The sequence below is a fragment of the Balearica regulorum genome, chromosome 1 (assembly GCF_011004875.1).
Source record: "Balearica regulorum gibbericeps isolate bBalReg1 chromosome 1, bBalReg1.pri, whole genome shotgun sequence".
In the NCBI taxonomy this organism is placed as follows: domain Eukaryota; kingdom Metazoa; phylum Chordata; class Aves; order Gruiformes; family Gruidae; genus Balearica; species Balearica regulorum.
The window spans coordinates 61,960,580-61,986,322 of record NC_046184.1 but is presented as its reverse complement, the minus strand read 5'-3'; the positions used below and the strand labels follow the sequence as shown (position 1 = coordinate 61,986,322).

At 45.4% G+C, this 25,743-nt stretch overlaps 1 protein-coding gene across 1 annotated transcript in view; it reads right to left on the bottom strand.

The window, feature by feature from the left end:
• The window catches only part of PAH (phenylalanine hydroxylase), a 41,492-nt gene that overhangs the window by 13,217 nt on the left and 2,532 nt on the right, over window positions 1–25,743 (bottom strand). The window contains exons 3-6 of the mRNA XM_075754738.1: window positions 23,733–23,840; window positions 13,165–13,348; window positions 4,533–4,621; window positions 2,311–2,378 (exon numbers count right to left, since the gene is read on the bottom strand). Of these exons, the coding sequence (XP_075610853.1) occupies window positions 2,311–2,378; window positions 4,533–4,621; window positions 13,165–13,348; window positions 23,733–23,840 (449 nt within the window). The remainder of the gene's footprint in view (window positions 1–2,310; window positions 2,379–4,532; window positions 4,622–13,164; window positions 13,349–23,732; window positions 23,841–25,743) is intronic.

The following is a 25,743-nucleotide window of genomic DNA, read 5'->3' as shown; positions in this document are numbered from 1 at the left end:
TTTTTATAATTGTAATGAGTAATTTTGAGTCAAATCTCACCCTCAGGCCTCCATGTGCTTAGCTCATGTTGAAGCTAGCAGGAATTAGACAATCACATGCAATGTAGTTTGGCCTCCTGTGAACAGTCAATTTCTTAGGAATAATGATAGGGCCATAGATGAATCCAGCAGCTTTGAAAAATCAAAGGGTTTTAAGTAACTTAATAGGGTTAACATCACTGCTGGAATAATGCTGGAGCTTTCCAAGCCCCAGAGACCCATTGTTAAACTCTTGATGACACCCCACCATCTCCCACTCCCTCATTTTTTCCTTCAGCCTCAGGGCAGCTCCTCTGAAGCACCGTCACTTTCTGTCTCTCTGTATCAGCCCTCCTTGATCTATGGAGCTTTAAACATCATGTTGAATTATAAGGATTGCTGGGGAATTGTTGTTCCTATAGCATTCCTAAGTAATCCTCAGTCACCTTCTAGGGCTACAGGGGGAAACTATGACCTAAAAATCTTTCAAATTTCAATTAAAAAATTTCAGGAATCAACAGGGCCAAGAGCAAAGGAAGGCAGAAGGAAGAGGCAAGCTAAAAGCAAAGAAAAGAGAATTCAGGGAAATTAAGCATTCAACAAAAATGACTAGTAAATGTATTGGGAGAGAAGGCAAAAGAGCAAAGGCAGAGGAGACAGGCAAACAGCAGGAGGAAAGAGAACTAAACAGGTGCAAAAGAAGGGACACAGAGGAGGTTGAAATTGATGGCAGGAAGAAAAGTATGAGACAAACAACCACGGACCCACCTCACCTTTGTAGCTGACTTCACAAGCTAAGCACATTTGCCTTTTCAGATGCTTCCCATGAAGGCTAACTTTGGTTGTCCCTTTCCTCCTGCCCAGTTCTTTGCATCTCTGTCCCCCTATGCTGGAGACACCCCTTAGACCTCTCCTCCCCACTGTAGACCCTGAAAGGCAGGTCTGCCAGGTGTAGCACCCAGGGCAAGGACATCACAGATCCATCTGGGCCTTCCTGAATCAACACCCAAAGTCACAAAACCCATATGCCTTCTTTCCACAAGCCCTAGAAGCCCAGATGTCATCTTTCATACCCTGTTTATTACTCTGTTCCTGAAAGATCTTACTGGAAAGCCCAAGAACTTCACATAGAAAGTGCTTTTGGGACATAGGTCCAGGTCTGTATAGGCTCTGTTTCCAATGTGTCTGAGAATCTGAATAAAAGACTAACTATTAATTAGTTACATCTTGAAATATAATGGTTTCATCTTCCTAAGATAGTTTCAGTTTGAATCTTGCAGAGAGGAAGTTGTTAACATGTTTTTTGTTTTATTTCTACATGAGATTTGATGAAAGCCTGCAAACTGGAGACAAGAATTTGCTATCCATTACGCAGGAAAGGTAAATCTTATGTGGGATACCTATAAATGAGCATTAGATCCATTCACATCTGGCCACAAAGTCTTATCCAAATTTTCTAACTATAAATGAGGCTTCTGACTTTTTTCACTTTCCATCAATCAGTCCAATTTTGTCTCTCATTTTGTGATTAGATTATTAGCTCTTTGGCTCAGGGACTATCTTTTCATTGCAGTCCTGTGCAGAGTGGAGCCCTAAATGTACAACATATGTTACTTTATCCTTTGCAATCACAATTTTTAGCAGTCTCAGCAGGAATCAGGCCCAGTAGTACCGATGTAAATGTGTGAGTGGCTCTGAGAACAGAATTTTATCTCCTCCGGATTTGATCACTGAAAGCAATCAAGCAAGCCTGTTCTAACTGAATTTATCATCTCCATTTATTTTTCTTGGGAAATGAGACCCCAAATTGCTGATTGCAGCTGGGTCAGACCTGATAAAAGTAGAGTATCAGGCACTGGATTAGCATCAGAACCATAAGTTATTCATTATTTTAATAGTGTATGCAGCTCCTGCTTTAATGTAAATGATAGGCGCTCCTCCCCCAGCCCTGGTTTAATGTGGAGAATACCAGAAGCAGCTTTATTCAATGTTCAGGTCTTTGTAGTAGCAACAGAGTCTGCTGCTCAATTAGACAACAAAGCCGGGGAAAAGGGGTGTTGTGGGGAAAGAAGGGAGGCGACGTTCTCTTCTGAACGTGTGCCCGGAACAATTTACTTTTGTTTTACTGCAATTTGGGGATAAATGCATGAACAGGAAGATTTAAACACATGGTAGAGAAAAGCCAACAGCAGGAGGACGCTTGTGAAAAAATAGGGATTGCCAGCAGGGTGAGAGACCTAGGAGAGGGCAGGAGATGTGGGCTTGCTCTCTGCCCACACGCTGAGCACTCACTGTTTGTAGTTGTAGGCGATATCCGCAAATTCCTTCCTCCGGGCCCGGTACACGGGATCTTTGAACCCCTAAAGAGAAACAGTGATGGTCAATCCCTGCATAAGTGCTGGTGGTGATCAGCCTTTCTCTCACTGAGCACCCTTGGGCGCAGCTGGTGCAGCCCAAGAAGTGCAGGAGGGTGACTGGGGAAGCTGCCTTCATCCTGCCCCGCTCCGCTGCACCCAGGGCACCGCTCCTTCCCCGCCTGTGGGGCCACCAGAGCATCATTCAGCTGCAGCCTCCCAGCACCTCTTGCCCCCCAAGTCCTTTCATTTTCTCATTTCCACTTGCTACAAAAAAGGGAAACATGCTCCCTTACATTGCCAGCAAGGTGCTCCTGCAAGAGCAATGCACCTCATTAACGGCGCTCAGATAACCGTGTCCTCCTGGTTTCTCAGGAAGCTTTTTGCAGTTCCTAGCAGAGGTGGGCTGGCCTAGAGCAGGAGAGTTAAACCACATTAGAAACACACTCATCAACTCAGTCAGACTTTTTAGGCCAATTTTCAGCATGAACCACACTTTAAAGGTGCTCATTTTCAAACTGTTAGAAGAACAGTAGGCACTTAGCAGGCCAAAAAGTCCTATTTGCACTACAAATTCAGCCATTTGAAGGGATTTGATTACTACAGAGAATGTCTAATAGACCTTGTGGTTTGGAGCTTGACCTTTGCAGCTAATTACCAATAAAACCAGGGATAAGAAACATAATCTTTAAATCTTCATCTAGGATAACCACTTTCCTACCCCAGTGTGCCTGCTATTTAGACTAAAAGCTCCTCAGGACTAGGAGTGTCTTCACCATCTAAAGTGGAGAAACATCCTTCCAAGCTAGGACATACTTCTGCAGGGCAGATAGCAACAACTGACTGGGCAGTGGGGCAGTTCATGAACGCATCGCTCAGTGGTGCACAGCACAACTGAACTGAGGGGCCACAAAACACAACCAAGTACCGGAGACAGCTGAAGTAGAGTGCAGATCTAAGAGTCTGAGTCAAAAAGAGGCTGCCAATGGCCTAAAAAATGAACTCTCCAAGATTAACCTGGCATAGAGGTATTTGTGGTTAAATCCCATATCACTTAACTACTAAAAACACAGGGTCCTTTTATTTCTCTTTTTCTGCATTCTATGTACTGTCATACCTATTTACCCCAGCAGCTGGTTTTCCTTTTTAAGGCTTAAACTGCTCACTAATTCTAGTAACTGGAGCAGAGATCTTCATTCCTTTTAATATCTTTTTTTGTTTTGTTTCCTTTTTCAAATACAATCTTGGTCTATTCCCACATGACACACAAGGGGGCCATTGACTCAGTGTATCTCCTTTCATTCTGCCTTTCATATGACCACACTGAACATCATGAATCATTGTACATGATACATAACACATCTCGAATTAAGCAATAGGTAGTGAATGACTAATCACCCCATCTCAATTAAACTAATAGCAGCAATTTTTGTTGCGCTGCATGTAATTTATTTATAATCACCCTATCTCAATTAAACTAATAGCAGCAATTTCTGTTGCACTGCATGGAACTCAGTGTGTTTTGACACATGAAAATAAATTGTTGTTTGCTTGGAGAAGGAATAGAGGCAGAAAGTATTCTTGTATCTGGAAGACCTGAAAAAATGCTGAATTTTTTTTTATCAGACAAGCCAATGAACAAAACTGTATGACTCTACTATTTAAACCACAAACTTTTTGAAACGGAGACCTTTTCTTTTGTTCTGTCTCACCATACAAGAATCATGCAGATTTAACAACCACATAACGAGGCACTAAGCTCAATCGTGTGTATGTGATGAAGGATGAAAAAAGCAGTCTTCCTATCTCTGGGCTGTGATATGCTGCTTCTGAAGTTTTATTGCTAGCAATTCACAAAATGAGTCTGAAGTCACCATATCAGAGCCACTTGGGAAAACCAGAGGTATCCCTGTGGTGGTTCTATTCTCTGATGACCGCTATAACTTTTAAGGTCTCCCCAAATTAAAGCAACCTTTGGTCTGATTTACTTCATACTAGGGCTTGGGATGATTCTAACCCTAGAAATGTAGTACCTTTCTTGTCCTAAACCACATGGACTTAGTCTACTAGATTTGCCTTAAAGCAGAGCAAACATAAATGAGAGAAACATCTGTCCCAATAACTAGAAACATGTTAAAAAAACAAAGCTCTGTTTCTCACAGGATGGTCGGCATCCAATTCTGCTCCATAGCTTAGAATCTGATTGGCAAACCTGTCCAGCTCCTGGATACTTCTTGGGAACCATGGCACTGCAAAACAGAAAAGAAATAGAGAATGGTATGCTTCTTCATTACTTGGTTTGGGGCCTTATTCTAGTCCTTCCATTTTTTTCATTATAAATATAAAGAAACATATGCGAGCGGCTAAATTCTTTGGGCATCAATGGCCTTTCTCTGTAATAGGAGGCAAGAGCAAACCCTGCAAGTTGTCTTGAATCTGTGGCTGTTTTGCACTGTTGGAAGAATACAGAGCATCAGGAATGTCTAGCCCTTGGCGCAGATCTGACTTGAAATGTTTATGATTTTCTATTTATTATTCTGGTTTCTTAGCTTACCAAATTGTAGGAATTTTTCCAGAGTATCCTTCCTTTCACACTAACTAGAGTCAGCCATTTCAAAGGAATAGCAAGAGACCCTACAGCAAGAAGGATACAGGATTATCTGACCCTCTGAAAATCTATTTTGAAGACTTACTTGGTGGCCTCACTTAAGCTAGGATGATGAAATAAAATTATAAATGGCACCCTAATACCTCAGGCTAGCATTGTATTGCTGCAGTCATTATACAATAATGCATTCATTTAGTTAACATTCTAGGCCTTGTTCTCTGTTGCCTTGTAACTCATGTACTATGCACATTTCCTATGGCACAGCCAGGTTATGAAATGGGACCACACCGACTACACAGCATGTAATGCCCATGTGGCCCTCCCTTTACAGAAGTACATACGGTGGAGGGCAAAGAAGAATCACAGGGCTTTCCAGATGCGACATGTTCAGATCAGGGAAAGCCGAAGGCAAGGGCACTCCAAGGAGAGGCTCTTTGCAGCTCAGCAGGTACACGACATGGAGCAGTCACCCCAGGTCAGACCTCCTTTCTGGAGCGGTGGGCACAGGTGTATTTGCCCAGTGGTCCAGGCAGTACCCTGGCCCGTGTCCCCTCACCAGCAAGAGGCCTGGCACACATGTGCAGTGGCTGTACCAGGCTGCAGCCTCCTCTTCCACCTCCTCCGGGAGGATTCGGCTGCATACCAAACCAGAGACCCCCTTAGCCACCACTGGGCCTGGCCACCCCAACCCTCTGCAACCCTGAGACAGGGAAGCTTGATGGAAGGAGCACAGGGACCATGGGCCCTCTCCCTCCCCTGTCCCATCATTGCTCAGGAAAGCATATCTGCAGGTGTCACCACTAGGTACCACTGGCAGCTGGGCACGTCCTGGGAGCTGCTGGGTTCTGCTTACTTACCTTTCCCTTTTGCTGGCCCTTTCTTACATTTTTTGGCCCTTTGACCCTAGCTGCCTGCCTCTCTTCTTTTTCCCTTCCCCTCACTTCTGCCTGAGTCAGAGGTTACAGCCATACCTCAAGTTAATAGGCTCTGATGAACTTGTCCTCACAAATACACTAATTGCCCTTTGAGACCATGTACATTTCTGTCTCCAGGACACTCTGCAGCACTGAGCTCTATCATTTCTTTACACGTGATATGAAAAATAACTCCCTTTTGTTTTAAACTTTATTTCATATGATGTTAATTAGTTCCAGCATACAAACATCATTTGTTGTTATTCTCCTTCTCCACGCCACCTAGGATTTTATAGCTCCCTGTCAGATCCTCCATCTACCATCCATTGTCCTGGCTGAGACCTTGCTTATGTATTTCAGGCACAGAAACTGTGCATTACCTTTGAGCACTCTCATCGCTTCTCTCTGCACCACTTCCAGTTCTACCATATTTTTTCTGAGGAAAGGGCACAAGACCTCCATCTAAAGATGTACCCCATGCTCAGTCCCTGCAATCATATCCTATATGCTCCCCACACTGACTACAAGTCAGCTCCATGGTCTCCGAGGCTAATATGACCCAAAGGTCTGCCGGTCCGAGCCCAGGGACTCTGAGCAGTCTGTCTATCAATAAGATGTTGCAGCTCATTTAGTGACTTTCTTGCACGAATGGGTGTCGCTTGCTCAGTCAGTGCTTGGAAAAGCAGCTCATTCCCCTGTGTGGCTCTCTGCTCAGCTGGGAGCACTGCCACTCAGCCATACCTCCCCATTTGATTTTGGGTTTTGTGCCAAATGAACCTAATCCCCAGTTGGCAGCTGCTGCATGAGCTCCCTGCAGCGCCTCGCTGATGGGGCTCATCCCAGACCTGGATGGACCACCTACGGGATAAGAGGATCACTCTGTTTCCAGGACTATTCAGCCTTGCTTTCTGCTGAGCCCAGCAACACGGAGGGCACTTGTGGCGCTGGGTTTCTGCGAGACACCTGCACAGAGGGGCCGGCACAACAACAGCAGATTTACAAGGCACGCTTTGGGCTCAGCCCCACGCAAAGTCCTCACCCCCCTGACCTCCAGTCCCACCACCAGCCTGGCTCCATCCAATGCTCCCATTGGGAGCCCTCAGATTTGTTCGAGGCAGGCCAGGCAGAGCAGGCAGCCAGCCAGGGGAGGTCCCGAGCTGCCCGAGCTCCCCGGGCTGCAGAGACCCAGCCCGGCGGCTCGGCAGTGCTCCCGGCTGTGCCTCCCCTTCTCCCGCCCAGCAGAAGTGGGGTTTGCCCCCCCCCCGCCCCTTTCCGAGCTGCACAGCCTTCTGCTTTGCCCTAAAAAACCAGCCCTGAACAAGTCACTAGATGGCAGCAGCAGGCCCAGGAAGATCTTCCCCAAATGACACTATTTGCTGGGTGTACTGCTAGCTCTAGTTTCTCCAGAAATTCTCACCTTGCTGTTAGCATCTTTCCTGCACCTCCAGCCCCTTGACTTAACCCAGTCAGAGGGGTGAGTAGAAAAGGGTTTGTTTGAGTCCTAGAGATGAGTCACCACTCACTCACACCATGGGAAGGGTGAGCACACCCAGCCACCCTGTTCCTATTCTCTGTATGGGCAGCTGGCACTGGGTTTATCTCCCAGCTCTGCCACTGAGCTTCGTGTGATGGTGGGGGAATCGCTCAACTGTTTTGTGCTTCAGACTCCCCACTACCAGGGTGGGGTGAGGCATACTGATAAAGGTTTTGGGATTATGCACTGGGAAAAAAAGCTGTCTGGCAGCCCCACAGCAAAGGATTTGTCAGTGTTAGACTGAATAACCGCTATTCTCAGGGACACACCATGACCTGAAGGGTCTGGGCTGTGCAGACAGACTGGTGGGAGCTGAAGTCTGCAGTGGGTTTCAGCAGCGATGTCTGTAGAGTTTTGCTGCCCTGAATCAGAAAGGTCTAGGTGGGCAGGGTTTGAATCATTGCAACTTCAAGAAAGGATAAAATGGATATGTAATAGTGACTTACTTTCATTAAATACATTTTATTCTCAAAATCCCCAAAATACTTGGTGCAGAGGTCATGATAAACTCTGGGACAGACTGACTCCCGGACTGATGCGGTGTCAGTGCCAGGCTTGTGGGTGGCTTGTTTTTCCCCTAGACAGGAGCAGCACCATATCTCTTAGGCATACAGCCCCTATAGGTACCTGACCTATTTTCAGCAGATCTCTGCCCTCCACTCAGGTGCCCCCAGACACCAGCGGTAGCTAAGGGAGAGCAGCTCTGAGCTCACAGAGCTGGATGAAAGTGGCAGGCCATGAAAGGGAAATCCTGGATGCTTAGCGCTTTTTGCACCAGCGCAGCTGATGTTAAGTCAGGTCATGGAAAGTCCTGAACCTTCTCAGCTCTTGTGGAAACAAGAATCGAAGGTGCTGAGCACAACCCCAGGGCAGGTACTGCACCAAGTCCATACAGCCCTTGCATCAGGGACCAGGGTGCAAAAGGGCTACTGGGTCTTCTGCCTAGCTGTGGTGAGCCAGCAACTATTTAAAAGATCAAATCAAATTACCCCCTGGCTGAATCTATCGCGTATTTTGTTTGCAACATCCTCCTCCAGCCCCGTTCGCCAGACTCGCTGTCTGTCTGCCATTAATGAATTGCCAGGGCAAGCTGTTGCAACACTGGGCCTCTGTGAAGGTCTGAGGAGCAAACATGGGCTGATCAGTAATAAATATTGATTTGTCTGTAAGTGAAACAGCAGCATTTATGGGATTGTGCTGGACACCCAAGTGGTGACCAAATTACCATGGGGTCAAATGCTTAGCAGAATGCTAATAAGCCATTTATATGAGGGGCAGCAAAGCAGGGGCAGTGAGGACTTCTGCAGAACTCCTCCATTTGGACCATTGTAAGGAGGGTCAAAGACAGGTCTATGCAATTTATAGCAGTTCGAGGCCCAGGTTTAGCCCTTTTTTAAATGGTCCCAAATGCTTCGGCCAGCCTCAGGGTTTAGCAAACAAGGCCCCTACAGAACCTCAGCCTCCAGCCTGTCTCAGAAATGCAATAAATTGTCTGCATTTCCCTAATGCTGCACCAGAATAATATTTAATTCTTTTTATTCACAGGCTCTGAGTGGTCTGCAGATATCCAGATTGTTTCCAAAAAGAGCCATGAAGAGATGCACTGTGTTTTCACAACAAATCTTTCCACCTCTACAAAGGGCTTTTGGTCCAGTGACTGCTACCCCATCTCATCTGAAGCTCTAAAACTACCTTTGGATTTAGAGCATTTTGCTGGTTTGCTCTCAGCTGAAATTACACTGTTGATCTAAACCTGGTATTTATAACTATTTTGATGTGTAAATGGGAAACCAAAATTACATTTTGAGTTTAAGAGAGACCCTAAAAACAGAGTGCTCAGACAACAAAGAAAAAAAAAAGCCCTGTTCATTTATACCTTGCCCAATAAAGCACATACACACATGTTTAATGCTGAACTATACAGAAAGGGCAAGGCAATATTTTTTTTGACTGTCCAGAGAGCACTGTCCCAAGAATGGCACTGTGTGCTTCCTACAGGAAACTGAGTCAAATAGGCATTTTTTTCTCAAATCATAAACATAAGCAAAGAAGGGCTGAGAGCATCTTCAGGCAGTGATGAAAGAATCAGTCCCATGGAATCTCAGACTGCCTTCAGGAGAAAACCTTCCCAGCCTTTACCTGCCAACTGAGAAGAGTGTGACAATGTTGCCATAAACGATATTCCTGAGATTTTGCTCCCTGAAGGCATATTGCTGTCATTCTGTGTTTTAGGAATAAAATATCACAAAATCACATCTGTGGATTATGACCAGATTTGCCAGGGTTCTGCCCTTGTAGCTGTCTCAGCCCAGAATTTGACACCCACAATTCATACCCTAAGCAGGACTTGTCTGACCTTTCAAAATATGGCTCTTTGGAGATTTCAGTTTGACTGGACCCTAACTACTCATGACAGAAGTTGAAATTGGGGGGGGGAGAAGAGAAAAAGGGAAAGGGCAAAAAGAAATAACAATCTTCCTCTTTACCCTTGGCAATAAATTGCTTCCACTTTATACTGTTTCTGAATTACTGAAATGAACAAACACAAGTTATCCTCTCAGACAGAAGGGGATCAAGTCCCTTTCTGCAGCACTGACAGGATAATCTAGCTCAAAAAACCTTTGATCAACACAGTAACATGCAGTGAAATCCTAATCCCACAGCTGACCACAGAAGTTTTGACTTCTGTGAGGTCAGAATTTCACTCACAAGGCTTTCTTGGCTGATATTTAGAGCTGTATCTCTATCCAACTCTGGCCTATACTTATACACAACTTTATTATTTAATAAAGTTTATTATTAACTTCTTAAAAATAATTAGGAAAAAAAAGTAATGGCAAGCACTGCTAGGCCCTGTAGCTTTCTTCCGGAAATAAAAAAGCCCCCAAAAGAGAACGTCTTTGATTTGACATGATCATAAATCACCTAATCAACCTTTTGTCCCTCCATCTCATGAATGGAGAGAAGTGACTCTGAAGAGTATCTGCCTTCTTCTTTTTCATCTTCAAATGTCATGTCATGGGTAGGACACAAAGGAAGCGGTAAAAGGATTACCAGTACTGATCTCAAGAAGGTATTAATGTCCTTTCATGTTGTTCCTAGGAAGGAAGAGGAAGATCCAGACCTAAAGTATTTAAAGTCTGAAATCCTATTAAAATCACATCTGTTATCTGAAGAGGCATTTAAGTATGTCTCAGATTGGATGCTGGGCAGCCACCACTGTACCAAGCAACCTCAACTCCAGCAAAAATCTCTGAGAATTAGAAACATGGACAACCCACAAAATCTTTCCCTATTTCCCCCTGAAAGCAGAATTATGACTGACCTCCCTGTGATTTCTTCCAGGAACAGAGAGCTATTCCTGCTCCCACCAAAGTGGGTGGCAAAGCCTCCCCAGTTTCAATAGCAGGAGTGAGGGACATCCACAAGCCCAAAAAGTGGAGAGGCAGATGGATGGTGTTGGACTCACATGTACCTGTGTGAGGGACAGGGGGGAGCAGGGGAGATGGTCACCCCCAGGGACTTTTCCTCCTCTCCTCTCATCTCAGCCCAGAGATACAAGAGTCCCACAAGGATGGGGCTGCAGCAGCCAGGGTCCACAAGACCAAAATCGAAAATAATCCAGGTATTCACAGCGGTATGCCAGCCAGGGAGCACAGGACAGCAGTTCCTCCTCCTGCCCCGTGAGGATGCCACCACTTCATGCCAGGCTCATGATATATCTGTTACAGCACTAGGTTTGTGCCAGGTTGATTTGTGAGGTCTCAGATATTTGGCAAGGGGGAAGGCACTGTGACAGCACTTCACTGTCACTTTTTGGTTTGTTATGCTGCCCTTTACCAGTAGTTTCTACCTGAATAAGGAGAATCTGTAAGGCAAGTAGACTTTGTGTGAAGGACCCATTGAATAAACAGTTTATAAAGAGTCAGCAAATGATCAACAAGTGGTTTAATAAATAGTTAATTAATTGCTCATCAGAGCAATAGAATCCTTATAGACCATACTTACACCTAGATTTTATCTAATCTACTGCAGACAGTCCAGAAAAGAGCAACAAGACTGACCACAAGCCCAGAAACCTGGTGCCCTGAGAAGAGGAGCCTGAGGCTGGGCAGGATACATCACCAGCCACGAAAAAGGCTGGTCTAAAGATGAAGAGTATCTTCTGTTCCCAGTGTCAAAGGCAGGCGGGAGGAGAAGTCATCAGCTCTCAGTGCAGCAAGCGAGACTGGGTCAGAGCCTGGCAGCCCTGCAGTGCAGAGCCGTGGAGCCCGGGAAATCTCCACCACTCGGGACAGATGGTCCTGCCTTTTGCCAGGGGAAAGACCACTCAAGCCCTTGCAGGACTTTCATCCCCATCTTCTGATTTAAAATTTTACATCTGTTTCTAAGATGCCGTGTGATAATTGTAAGGTACTCACCTGTCAGTGCTGGCACTGTAGGGACTGACTCTGAATAGATTCGCTGTACAAGATGGCAAAGTCTGACTGGATTTACGGGGTCTGTGTATCACTTAAAAGTTAAAAAACAGCTTATTTTCACCTGAGTGCTCTCTGAGAGAAGCGTTCAAGATAGGGCAGTCCCCGAGCTGGTACACACAACGCACAGGCATTGTAGATGTCTTCGGGACGCCCGCTTGGTGACCTCCCTTGGGACTTCAGGGAGCCATCCTTCCTTAGGAAGGTGAAAGGAAGTCTTCAATAGGTGACATTTTTCCACAAAATGGCACTGTAGAGGCTTGACTCTGCTGGGTTCTGAACAGGCACAGATTTATTATGAGGATGGGGTGGGAGGGAAAAGGAGGAAGATCAAGGCCTAGATTTCTTGGGGGAATTGATCTACCATCTGCAAGCCAAGTCCATCCATGCACCTGCAGATTTTACTGCAACTGTTTGCCCTTGTAAATTATGATTGAGTTTATGTGGGTTTTTTTTGACTCGGGGCAGACAGTAACTAGAAAGATGTAGTGCATCCCACATGGAGATCCTTGTTGTCTCTCTTCTGTTTTAAGTTCTCATGTGGGCAGAGAAAATAGGAAAAGGTTAAAAGTGTACAGGCCCTGCAGTGGCTTTCAGTTCTCAGTGGTCCAAAAGCTAGGGGGTGGTAGTCAGAAATTCAGGGGATATGTCATCGGGCTTGATAAGCTAACATACCGGCGTTAAACATGGCAGTTTGCATCCCACCTGCACCCCTGTTATTCCTTCACGTTACAGGTGTGTGTCAAGAACAAAAGTTGCCACCCTGCATGACTTACTACAAGCTCTGTATATAAATGCTGCTTGTTTTAAAACAGTACAGAGATTGGGAGCAGAAAATAGATGTACCTACAACTTCCTGCGCCATTACTTAGGGATTTACAAGTTGAGCCCTTAGCCTGCAACTCCAATCATCCTTTGATCGCTGTTAACTTCTGCAGGTAGTGTAACAAGCTACTGCCACAAGGCTGTCTTTAAGAGACTGAGTGCTGCCAACCAACCAGACAGATGACAACATAACACCATAACACCAGTTCCCAGGAAACCTAGTCAGAAGCGCAGCAAAAGATGGAGTATGGCAGTTTACACTGAGAGAAAATCTTCTTGTGAAAAAGCTTACAACATCAGCAAAATAGGCAGAGGGAGGAAAATGCAGCCATACAGATCCAAGAGGAACTCCTTTGCTACAGGAAAAAAAAGTCATTTAAGTATGTGATGTAAATATTCCTTGTCAATGTTATCCTTGTCAGTCTATCCTTACCAGTGTCCTTCTTCTTTGTTCGTGAAAGCTCATGGACCGTTGCTCCAATATCATTTCTCAAGGACTTGATGATCTTGTCCAGTGCTGGGACATTCTTGCCTTCCAAGTTAATGAAGAATTCATACTCATCTTTGTTGAGACGAGAAGGTCGAGACTCAATGTGGGTCAGGTTTATACCTTTTTCCTATGAGAGAGATTTTGGTCTCACAGGTTTTGGGGGAAGAAATATGACATAAAGACGAGCGAAAATTCATGTGGTAGTCAACAACCCATACCATATAATCCAAATAACTCAAAAGTAGAGACTTGCCTCTGATGGCCACTGGACTGAGGACTTTCACAACAGGGAGAGAGACAAAAAGGAAGAATGAGAAGGATGTCGGATTCACCCTTGTGCAGAGTACCAACATAAAGACTATGTACTACATAAACCTTTGAAAAAGGTGGAAGCAGGATACAAATTGTAAACAGGCTTTGTATTGTAAATGGTGACTCCAGTACTGCAAGTACATAATGGGAGCTTGTCTCTGTGGACAAGAACATTTCCCCAGGATCAACATGGGAAGCAGGCGTTCCCCTCAAGAGAACCCTCTCCTGAGAAAGTGAATGCTGTATTTATGAGCATCTTGAACAGAGATTGGAAAAGCAAGCAGCTGGGCACCATGTGAGATAAGCTTTTGCCAAGCCACTGCACAGTCACCTGCAAAGCCACCTACACACTTTCCAGGGCTGTGAGCAGGTGTTGGGCAGACATGCAATGGGAAACATGGATCTGCACCAAAAAGGCAACCCAGGTTTGTGCAAATAAAAACATGGGTGTTTTAAATCACACAATCAAAAAATCACAGAATCGCAGAGTAGCTGATGTTGGACGGGGCCTCTGGAGATCATCTAGACCAACAATCTGCTCAGGCAGGGTGTGCTGGAACAGATTTCTCAGGACAGTATCCAGTCGGGTTTTGGGTATCTCCACAGATGGAGACTCCACAACCTCTCTGGGCAACTGCTCCAGAGTCTGACAACTCTCACAGCAAAGAAGTCTTTTCTTTAGCATGGAAATGCAAATTCAGTCTCACCAAATATCCACAGTGCCTCCTAGCTCTGAAGAAAGGGATTGTTGGCAACTATAGTCCTGATGACTATGGTCAGTGGGTACCTGACCCCAGAACATGCCACCATGTCAATGTGTAAAGTAACAAGTAGCTAAAAATCCTATTTTTCCACTCCCTTAAACACAAGTCCAGGAAAATCTACCTCAGTTTAGCTGAACTCAAATGTTTTCCTGAGCACTGTAATTTGAATATAAAAATATTATTTACTTTTGTTGTTGTTGTTGTTGTTGTTGTTGAGAAAAACCTTTTAAACAGATTTCAGTTGGTGCTAACTTTACTACCTGACCTTCCCGTCAGGCTCACACTGGACCACAGCCACAGCACGCCAAGGCCAGGTCTGGGCTTCTGTCTTCTTGGAGGAATAGACAAAACCCTGGAGGAAATTTGGGCTTGAAGATCAACCCAGAGGAGCTGACACATGGTGCTTGGCAGCCCTGGAGAAGCTGCTGGTTTGTGCTTTCAGGCTTAAGAAGACAGCAAACTACATGGGGTGAAATGATGGCCCCGCTGGTGTCACTGTCAACCCCCCCGCTGCAGTCGGGTCAGGATTTCATCCGTGAAGAAACGCTGCGAGGATCTATTTGTGACCTACAGGGAAGAAAGAGGGAAGCTTTTTTTCTGTACGTCCCTCTAGTTTGAGCTTCTCAAGCCCTTTAAGGTTTTCTTTGCTCCTCTCAGTGCTTGCACAGTGCAGGGGGGCATCTGGCCGTCAGTGGCAAAGGCGCCATTCACTCCACCACAAAAGGCAGTTTATTACTTGGTAGGACACAGCATGCATGTCATTCCTCTGTTTCCTGAGTGTCGCACGCTACAGATGAACTTAAATTGTTTGGCTAGATACCAATACAATAAGTTGAAAAGGTCAGAAGCACATTCACCAACTGCTGCTCTCGAAAGATGCTGTCCTCACAGGGCCGTCTGGGGGAGAGAATGGCCGCCACTGTCCTGGGCCCTGAGGACAATTTGTTTTAGGCCTCCAAAGCCCCGTTTCACAAACAGACAACACATTGTACCCACTGCTTGGTGAGGCGCGGGGAGGTGGGGCAGCCCAGAGCTGGAAGTTCAGATGACTCAGGGCTGGAAAGCTTTTGACAGGGAGCAGGCTTGGGGGGCAGCCGACCCCCTGCTCCGTGGCCACGCCATGGACAGCAGTGCGGCAACATGGGGCTGGACCCGGAGCCCGAGGCCATTCGGTCGTTCTGCATAGGTGGAGAATGGGTGTAAAACCTCCCGCTCTCAAAGGCTCGGCTCAGGCTCACTGGGGTGCTGCTTTACTTTCACCTTGCACTGATGTGTCGGGGTGTTGTGTTCTGTCTCTGTGCAGATTCATGACGGAATGGGCTCCCGGTCCCTAACTGGGCTTTCTACATCTTGCAGAGGCTGTGATAACACGGACCTCTCTTTGGTGGCCATCATCCCCTGCTTCCTTCACCCACCCACAAATGTTCATCCTTGCCTCAGCATCCCTCCCCTGGAGACAGCAGAGCTGTTTGAGAGGTCACAAAGGTACCTCAACTATATCCTTTATTTTTTTCGCTAGGTGACTTTTCTGCTCTACCAGCTCTCCAACCGGTGCAGCTGCCCGCTGAGCCAAACAGCAGTGCCTACAAAATGGAGGGAATGATGCAGGGGTTGGGAATGAAGAGACAAGCTGCGGGGTGGGCACAAGGCATGCTTAAGGCAGCAGGAGCATCAGTATCTCCCAAAGTATTGCCACCACCTAAGACAGCGGGGAAAAGGGGAAAAAAAGAAGACAGGGAAGGAGGAGGTCACGGAGAGAATCACCTCCTTTCTTACACCTGGGATAAGCAAAACAGCTTCACTCGGAGTGTGAAGCTGGTTTGGTGTTTATTTGAGGGATGCCTGCAGCTCAGCAATGTCCAGAGCCAACCCGTTACCTCTTTGTGCCGAGACTTCAGGACCTCACGGCAGAGAAGCTGAAGGGAGAACCTATCTGGTCACTGTTTTCAAAGCGAAAATTCAGCAGCGTATATCCAGCTCCCTGAACTGGTGCTCCTGTAGAAACATGCTCTCATACGCTGTGCCTTGCTACTAAGTCCCCAATTTCAAAATATTTACAATGGCTCTGTTACTAGAGTTGCTTTATATATCTAAATTTCATTCTAGTCCAACTACTCCATCTAGTGTTTAATTTTCATAGTTTCATATTGTTCAAAACTTTTTTGTATCCTTAGCATTGCCAAATTGCATCAGGTTTCTCACAGTAGTTGATGTTTTATTTAAAGCTCCAACTTCTGGAGACAAATTGTTACCTGAGAAAGGAGAATGTGGGAATTTTTTGGTTTAGTTTTTTACTCCAAGCAGTTTTCAATCTCTCTGTGTTTTTAGTAAAGCTTGAAATCTTGACAATATATGCCCTCAAAAGACAGCTAATAAAAAGCCTTTATTTATTTTATAGGACTTCATGATTTCTCAGCTATTTTTTTGTTGATGGAACCTAACTCCTAACCTAACTGGTTTGGGAAGATCTGGGCTGTCACACATTTGAGGCTGGATTTGCACCCTGACTATTAACACTTGGTCTCCTCTGCCTTTCCTATTTTAGAGCCAGTAGGAATCAGATAAATCCACGGCTTGAGATTAGACACGCCTTTGCTGAACTGACCCCATCAAAGAACTTGCAGCAGGTTGGTGCTTCCGTACTTCTCTTAACCATCTGGTTTATGACCAGCATAGAGGTTGAGTGTCTCCTACATGGACACCTCCAATCACACAACCACATACCTGCTGAAGTGCTTCTGTGTTAGCAGAGGAGGGGTAGCTGTTCACCTTGTAATGATTTCAAAGCAGTGTAATAGGCCATTTCTAATATACGTTTTAGCAAGTATTAACGATTCAGAACAGATTTTTGCCTTGAGGACTGAGGGTAGCATTAGGTATAATACCTAATAGAGGCCACAGGGGTACAGTACTGCCAGATCCCTTGAAGTTAGCAGAAGTAACTCCAAAATTCTTGGGTTTTTTCTTAAAACCTCTACTCCTGAGGGTGTAATATCTCAGCTTTTATTATTTGAATATCCAAGTTAACTCTATCTCTATCACTCCCCATTAGAGAAAGAAGTCCCAAGACGTGTTTTCAGAGCTCAAAAATCAAGTTAGAACTAAGTCTGTTTTGTGTAAGTCATGATTTTTGAATGACAGGGTTTAGCAATAGACATATCAATTCACAACAGAGGCAGTGGTGGATGCAGGGGGAGATTGCCAATCTCCCTGCCTGCCTTACCCCACAGTGCTGGACCTCAGCCTTGGCTCCCTCTCAGAGGTCATGAAGCAGCTCCAGGCCCTTCCCCAGCTTATTCTAGCTATGCCATCCCAACCGAGCATCTCCCAGGCTACAGCTGTCCCACACCAGCAGGATCAAACCAACCTGGTGTTACACTACATTGGCAGTCTTGCAGAGGTCACTGCCAGGAGAGTTTCATCCCACCCTCAGAGAGTTTAGTGGCCTGATCATTGGAAAATAAAAGTTGTGTTTTAACAGCTACATGGGGAAGCTTTCAGTGGGGATGGATCCTTTCTGGGAATGTTATGGGCTACTGCTTCCCATGGCGTTCATACGTCCTTCTGTTTACGCATTACTAAGTGCTCCTGTACATGGTTGCTAAGACTAAGTACAGCCGTGAAATCCATCTGCAGCTTGTTTTCATGACTGTTGTCATTAAGTAAGTTTGGCTTCATCAGGAGACCCCACATTGCTACCAGATGAAGAACCATCAACAGCACTACAGTGTTGCTAATCAACATTCAGGGAGAACTTGGGTGAACTCTCCCAAAACAAGGATTTACTTCCACTTTCCTGATACCAAAAAAGGTGACATGTTCTTTTAACCCTTGCCACGACTAGTTCAGGGCTTCCTGAAGGAGGACACTTTCAGAAGCACCAGTAGAAACTCAGTGCCTAATTTTCACAGACCAGGGGAATTAGGAAATCACAGCGATGCCTTCAGCCATGTTTTCCCAAAGTGAAGACAAAGGCAGTCATCTGGTTCAGCCACCTTCTCAGCTGAAGACAGTGCTTCCCCATCTTCTCCCTCACATCCACCAGGATATTGCTTGCATGACAAGCGCCCAGAGACAAAGGAACCCAGAGGTGGCCCCTGCCAGCAAACAGCTCCAGAGGGCAGCCGGCCCTGGAGAAGCCCCTGGTGCCCATCGCTCAGCACTTCTGCTCCAGCCCTAAAGTTTGGTATGAGGCGTTCAGCACAATCTAGCCACAAAACACGTAGAGTGGGACAAACAAAAAAGCAGACATGAGAACATGCAGCACTGCACAAGCATCTAGCAAGAGGGCACTCCTCTCTTGAAACCCATGTTGTTTTGCTAGATCAAGGAGCCCTGCTCTCCTGGTCCTGGAAAGAGGAGAGCTCAGACTGAGGACACGGATTTGGACCACTAAGTTCAGGTGTAGTGAAATGATTGTAGCGGTGCATATGCATACTGTGATGAAAAACAAGTCTCTTGGGAGGGGCATGCCTGGCCTGTTCACCTATCACTGCAGATACCTCCAACACACCCCTTGGCCCAAGGGGGTCATGCTTGCTTCTCCTGATTTGGAAACAACGGAAAACACTGCAGAGCCAATACCATCCCAAGGGACAAAGAGATAACAATCACTTTGGACTTTCTGTTCAATAAAGTAAGCTCCTAAACAGAAAAAAAAAGCACAGTCATCTTTGCTGGCTCTGAAAGCACAGGGTCTTATTTAGTGCAGCCTGTTACTCTCATCCAGTCCTCCCACGGAGCAGTAACTTACTCCAGGAGCAGGAGTACTACTTGGTGCAACTCAGTGTGGCTGCTTTTGAGCTAGAGCCCTACACACTGTAAGTAACACCACTGACAGCTGGACCTTGTACTGAAGTCTTGCTCTCTATTTGGGAAGGTCATGTCAGTGAAGAGAAGGTGGAAGGCTCCTCTCCAAGAATGGGTTAGGCAAACTTGTAATATATTCCAACCCAATGTTTGCCACTCACTGCAGCTGACATGTCTTCTACTACTTGTAAATCCAACAGGAAAAGAACTTCAGAGGAGATTAATGTATTCACAAACTCATGTGGAAAAAATTCAATTAAGACTGAGGGCAATCCTGAAGTGCTTAGTTCTGATATTTTCTAATGACTGATTTAACTTTGGAAATGCCAGTCCTTGAGGGGAGACAACTTTTTCACTTGTTTTCTTTCATAATGAACTTTGTTGTTGTTTTAAAAAGTGATCTCAATTTCAATAGGCTTTTATCACTACGGAGAAAAATAAACATTCCCATCAAGTGTAACATTTGGTTTAACCCAAAATGCTCTGCTTCACTTTTTCAGTTTTGATAAGAAACTTGGAAGATTTCTGTCTTTTTCTGACCTGTGCTAATACTCTGTAACTTTTTGATTTGTCCAGTAAATCAAAAAAGAAACATATCTCCACAATGGCTATTCTGTCTTCCTAATTTTAAGCATGCCATTTTGCTTGTGTGATAGTCTGTTTCAGACTAAGGTATTTAGTCAAGTTTTGTGTCCCTAGCTATCACAGTCTATAATAGCAAGGGACAAACAAACAGCATATGGCTGCACCAAGCAGTGCCTTATTGTACAGTGGGTCCTGTTAAAACAAAGTTGGTGTAAAGACTCTGCCAGCAGGTTTATGCTGTCTCTGCAGCCACCCTCAACCCTGCAATGAGGACAGAGCTGTTGCCCAAGCAGAACCCATAAGGAAGCTGTATGTATACTAGGACAGATGAAGGTTATCGACAAATGGGCTTTTTAAGTGCAAAATAGTTGGGTTTGATAAGTAGAAGGTGAATCTTTGCCACATCCTAATATACACACAGAGCAGCTAGTGTGGAAATAAAGTGGATTCAGTTTTAACAATATGCTTATTGCTGGGCATGATTGAGCTGGTTTTACATTACAGCACGTGTCAGAGGGTGAGTCTGGCCCTGCGGACGCTGCCTGTCCAGCGGGAAGGAGGAGAAGGGACTGCAGGGACTGTACTGTCAGCAGCAGCACAGGGCACCCCGGGTACAGAGCAGCCCAGGAGAGGCAGATTCACGCAGCCAGGCAAGGACTTGCAAAACAGAGGGGAGACACAAGCCAGGGGTCAGAAGAGCTTAGGAGCCTGCTGAGGTCTGGTGTTTGGGGGTGGTCTTCCTGAGTGCTGCTTATTTTTTGTATGAGTCTGGGAAAGGACCTTCCTCCCACCCAAAGTGGTTGCTGAACACATCCATAGACATGGTCTGATTTGCTTTTGAAGACAGAAATGCTTTCAGCTTAAAAAGCCATATAGTCTTTCTTTAAATACGTGCCTGGACTTCTGAGGGTCCAGCCCTTCTTCCATACAGACTGCTTGCTCTTTTTGGACACTGCATTGGCCCAACACTGAAATTCATTAAAGAGAATATGAATCAAGAGTAAACATAAGAAAAAAGTGGATATAATCAAGGACATTTGGGCACATAAAGCCAGCAGACATAAGGAACTGAGTGTATAGAGGAGATTCCTCAGAAAAAAAGCCTTCAAGCTATATAGGAAAAAAACAACAGTTGTCACTGTAGCCACATACTTGTGTGCAACTGGGACCTGAACAGAAACGAAGAGTTTGGGTTTTTGAGCAAAAAACCAAACATGAGAGCAAGCAGCACTCTGTCAACTACATGAGCAACTCTGAGGGATGTTTGCATAGGACAAACATTAATGTTTCCCTAAAACATAATGAAATTCTCTTAAACTTGGTGTCTCAGTTACAAGATGTGATTCTGTGCCGTGAGAGCTCTCTCAGTAGCCACTGGCCTTGTTCCTTCACCTACCTGGATAGGAGGCTCCTCTGCTTTCAGTCCATCCTGGCCCACGGTGAGGGCTTACCCAATTCCTCTGGGCTGTATTTGGACACTACTTCCTTCCCTGGGAAATTTGCCTCCTGGGCAAGTATAGGTTATGTCTGGACTCGGGAGCAGCCATGGTGCTTGATGAGCCAGCAGTCCTGGACCCCCTGTTATCCATGTGCAGGGCAGGACTGGAGCGCAGCGCAGCTCCCTTTGGGCTCTTGCTCCCTGTGGAGATCAAGCTGTGGCAGGGGTTAATGCCTGGCCAAGTTTCACCCCAGCACAAAAACAGGGCATGGGCGGGATGTGAACCTGGGAGTGAGGAGCTGCTCCTGCATCCCGGGCAGAGACACAAGGGTGACTGAACAGCCCTCCCACAGTAACAGAATTTTTTTCTCCAGCTCTTAAACCAAGGAGAAGATGAAGCTCCCCAGGTCCACACAGACACCTCCTTTACAGAAAGGTGGCACCACAAGACCTCTCCTTTCTTTAGGCATCCACTCAGTTCCCTGTGTCTCAGTCTGGATCTCGCTTCCACACTTTCTTCCCTGTCTTAAGAGAGGATTTATTTTCAAGACTTTCATATTTACAGCTTAATCCTCCTCCTCCCCTCTTCTTGTCCCAGAGTAAATTTATAGGTTGGCTAGAGAAGAGGAAAATCCTCAGAGCCAGTGCTGGAGGCACTGTCCCTTAATCACTCCCAAGCATGAGCTGGGAAGAAGAGAGTGTTGAGCTGTCCTCTCCGCCTGAGTTCCCACGCAAATGCCCAGAGAGACCCCGGCAGCCTGGGCAGCCCCCAGCCTCAGCAAGGATCAGAGAGGCTCCAAACACGCCACACACGGCCATTAGCATGAGCGGCTGTGCAAGGTCTGGCCCTCCATGGGGGTGAACAGCTGCAGTGCTGCATTTGTTCCAGGGAACAGTCTCATCATATTTTGTGGCTTTTGTGTCTTCCTTTTTCCTACTTCATGTGGTTGTGTGAGAGAGCAACAACCAGAGCAGCCATCCCCACATCTCGTCCCTGTGCCACCCCTCTGAGACAAACCCGCTGCTTTTCCCCAGGTCAGCACAGAGCTGGAGACAGAAACCCTGGGGACAAGGCGAGGGGTCTCACTGCCCAGAGAGACAACAAACACTCTGAACTAACTCCTGGAGCTAACTTGCATTTCACAGTTGATTATATTAAGCAGGGAAGAGGTTCAAGAGGAAAACATCCTCCTGAGGTCTTCCTCCTTGCCCCCACCCTTCACCTGCGTATCACCACCTTCCCCGTCTCTGTTGCACATGTCACTGAGCACAAAGTCTGTGTCTCTGAGGCACCATGGTTATGGCCCCAGTGGGAAGGGTGGTGTTTACCTCAGCCATGCATGTGCATGAGTCTTACAGCACTGTACACAGGGTGAGGTCCTTTGCACTGAGTTAGAACAGCCCAAGGGCTGCTCCGGTTCACACGCCCCAATGCTCATGAATTCACTAATGACAGCCCTGAGGAGCTGAAGCTGCAGGTCAGGCTTGTACCATTAAATCCCTTTCCTCCAGCCACCCATCCGTTTCCCTACTACATTGCCAACAGCATGCAAAACTGATGTAAGAGTGCCTACGCCAGGTCTCTTGTCAAGCCTTGGTGCTGGAGAAGACTGCAAGTTTGCACGGAAAGAATTGACTTTGTTGGGATGGAAAACCACCCAGCCACCAGTGCAGACATCTTTAGCTGAGCCTCATCCCCTCAGCTGCCATCAGGGTCACTGGGGAAAACCATCACTCATCATTATTTTTCATTTGTACTAATAACACACAAACCTTTAATTTCCTAGTCAATTCAGTTTACGAGAGGAAAGTATGCAGGCCACGACTTTTTACAGTGTTATATAGAAAGAGCTGCTTTCAGGTACAACTATTACATGATGATGTTCTGAAAAAAAAAGAAGTCACAAACCCAACATAACAGTGTATTTACTCGGGAGCACAGGGTACACAGCTATGTGTGTTGCAACATATCCATCCTGAATTGCAAGGATTTTGTGCTTTTTAACAAGCATCCATGACATCTGGGAAATATTTCTGCAAGAATAAATAGGCACACAATGTCCTGAAAGGTAAATGGTTCCTTATTTCCCCAAAACTTTCCAAATCAGTCAGTACAAGTTGCAGAGTCCCTTTGGTGTAAACAAAGTGCTGTCATTTTGATGCTGTTTTGTAGGTACCCACTACCTCCTCTGTAGAATTACCACTAGTGGGAGATGGTGGGCTTGTTTATATTAGATTTACGGAGGTGAACAAGGGCTAACAGGACAGTAGCAGTCTCCAGTAGAAATATTTCATGCAACACGTGCATATGAGTCACACAGCTCATATGCAGGTTATGTTTGCCTTTCTATACATATATATACACATATGCATATACATGTGCATGTGCATATACATACTCAGAAATCAAATTTTAACTTAAAAAGGCTACTTCTGCTCCAAGACTTTAAGGGCTTTTCACCCCAGAAAAGAAACATGTGGTGCTTTCCCCCATTACGGCAATGAAATGAAATCACAAACATGACCACAAATACCCTGAACAAATGTTGCTGCAATCCAAAAATGTCAAGATCTGGTCAGGTCTCCTGAAGGAAAATATTTACCTCAAATGTACGCAGAACTTTGGCCAATGCTCCAACTTCTTCTTTCAGAGAGAAAATCAAAGAAATCACACCATTTTTATTTGAGGACTCTTCAATGTACATAGATTCCTGAAAGAAAAGAAAACAAACCAACAAAAATTATTTACATTCACCCTAGGACTCAGTTTTGCTTTGCTCCATTTCCCTTTCACACAGCAGCAACGTAAAGAGAGTATAAAGTTGCTTTAAGCGGAAATCAAGACAACTGTTGCTGCCAGAAGAAGAGCAGCTCTGGGGATGCTCTGATTTATGATGGTAGAGACACAAATCCCTCCTCTCAAACTAGGGCCCATGTGGGAGCGAGGTAGTCAAAAACGACGTGAAAATAGTCTAATATCATCTCTGCCTTGCTTCACCTCTCAAGCGTATCGAGCTCAGGGATGACTGGAAGCATTACTGCACTTTGGTTTCAGCTCCAGTGCAAAGACCTTCCCTCAGGCTTTCTTCTCATTAACACTCAGGATTAAGCAGAGCAATGTCGATGAGCTCCGTGCAGAGATGCAGGCCATGATCTGTTTCCCTCAGGTCTGCTTGTACCTTCCAGGTAGCCCCAGGAGAGGTGGTATTCACAAGAGGGATATGGAAGGTGGTTTAAAAAAAAAAAATAGCAATAACAACAACAACAAAAAGGAAAAATGTTGAAGCAAACGTTTATCTTCCCAAAATCCCACAGTGACTAAAGACTCAGGGCAAGACATGTTTTCATTTATGTTTGTTCCCTTTCTTTTAATGATTTTCTGCTCCGCAAATTCCAAAAGGCAATTTCCAGTATTCCCAACCAAGGAGAACATTTATTTTAATTATTTACATAGTTCTCATTACCAAAATGTCTTAGTATGTCTCAGTACATGTGTTTCTTTTCACAAAAACCCTGCTAAGTGGGCAAGAGCTATTTCACCACTTCAGAAATAGGAAACTGAGTCCTGGAGTGGGGCCAGATTTTCAAAATTATCTGGGTACCTGATATGGCAGGTAAATGCCTGCTGAGATTTCCAGAATCTCTTAATTTTTCTGAAGTCAGAGTAAATTTTATGCACAACTATCACAAACTTTTGGAAGTCACATTAATGCCTTATTTGTTGGGGTTTTTTTAAACATCTATTGGCCTTGGGCAAATTGCCCCTGGTTGATACTTCAAAGGTCACACCAGGCATCTGCAACACAGAAGAATCCTGATGTTGACTCCAGGTATCCATTCAATTTTTCTTTGTGAAGATCTGTATTTTCAGTCAGAGCTTGTCATCATTATAGTATTGCTTAATTTAATATATAAAATATAAAGAGTCTCAGTTCGCAAATATTGTCCTTAGAAAAGACAGTCTTTATAGCAGACAAATTAATAACCAAATCTGGCTGCCCTGAAGCCATAAAGTTCTTGGTGGGACTACATTTTCTGAGGCAGTGTTATAAGGAACTACTTTCTTTTGTAAGGTAAATAATTGCTGATTCTTCTGGCTGTCTCTGAGGCTGCTGCTAACTTGAGAATTCATTGCCAGAGACTGGCAACAGATTTTTCTACCTGGCTTTGTTTCCAAAGGTTGCAAAGATTATCCAAATATTTTCCGTCGTTATGGGGAACCTGTAGTGGGAGCTGTAGTAGAAATACTGGGTTTATGCATCGGAGGGAAGACTGTCACCTGCTCAACTGTGACACTTCCCACAGCATCTCTGTGTTTCCTGGGTCCTCAGCCAGCCAGGGAGCTGGCCAAGCTCTTAGCTGGTGGGCACCAAGAGGAAGAGCAGTCAGGAGTGTTGTGGCAGCTGGCTAATGAAATCCATCGACACCTGAAGCAACCACAAGGGGACACAATGACAGGAGTCTGTCAAAAGGCAACCCAAAGGTCAGTAGTCTGGAAATGTTATGATTGTTAGTGTAACCAAAACCACCATCTGAAATATCATCCCTGCATGGCTTTGCTGTTCTGGACCAAAAATTTGGGTTTCATGGTCTGCACCAGAATTGTTTTAGAAG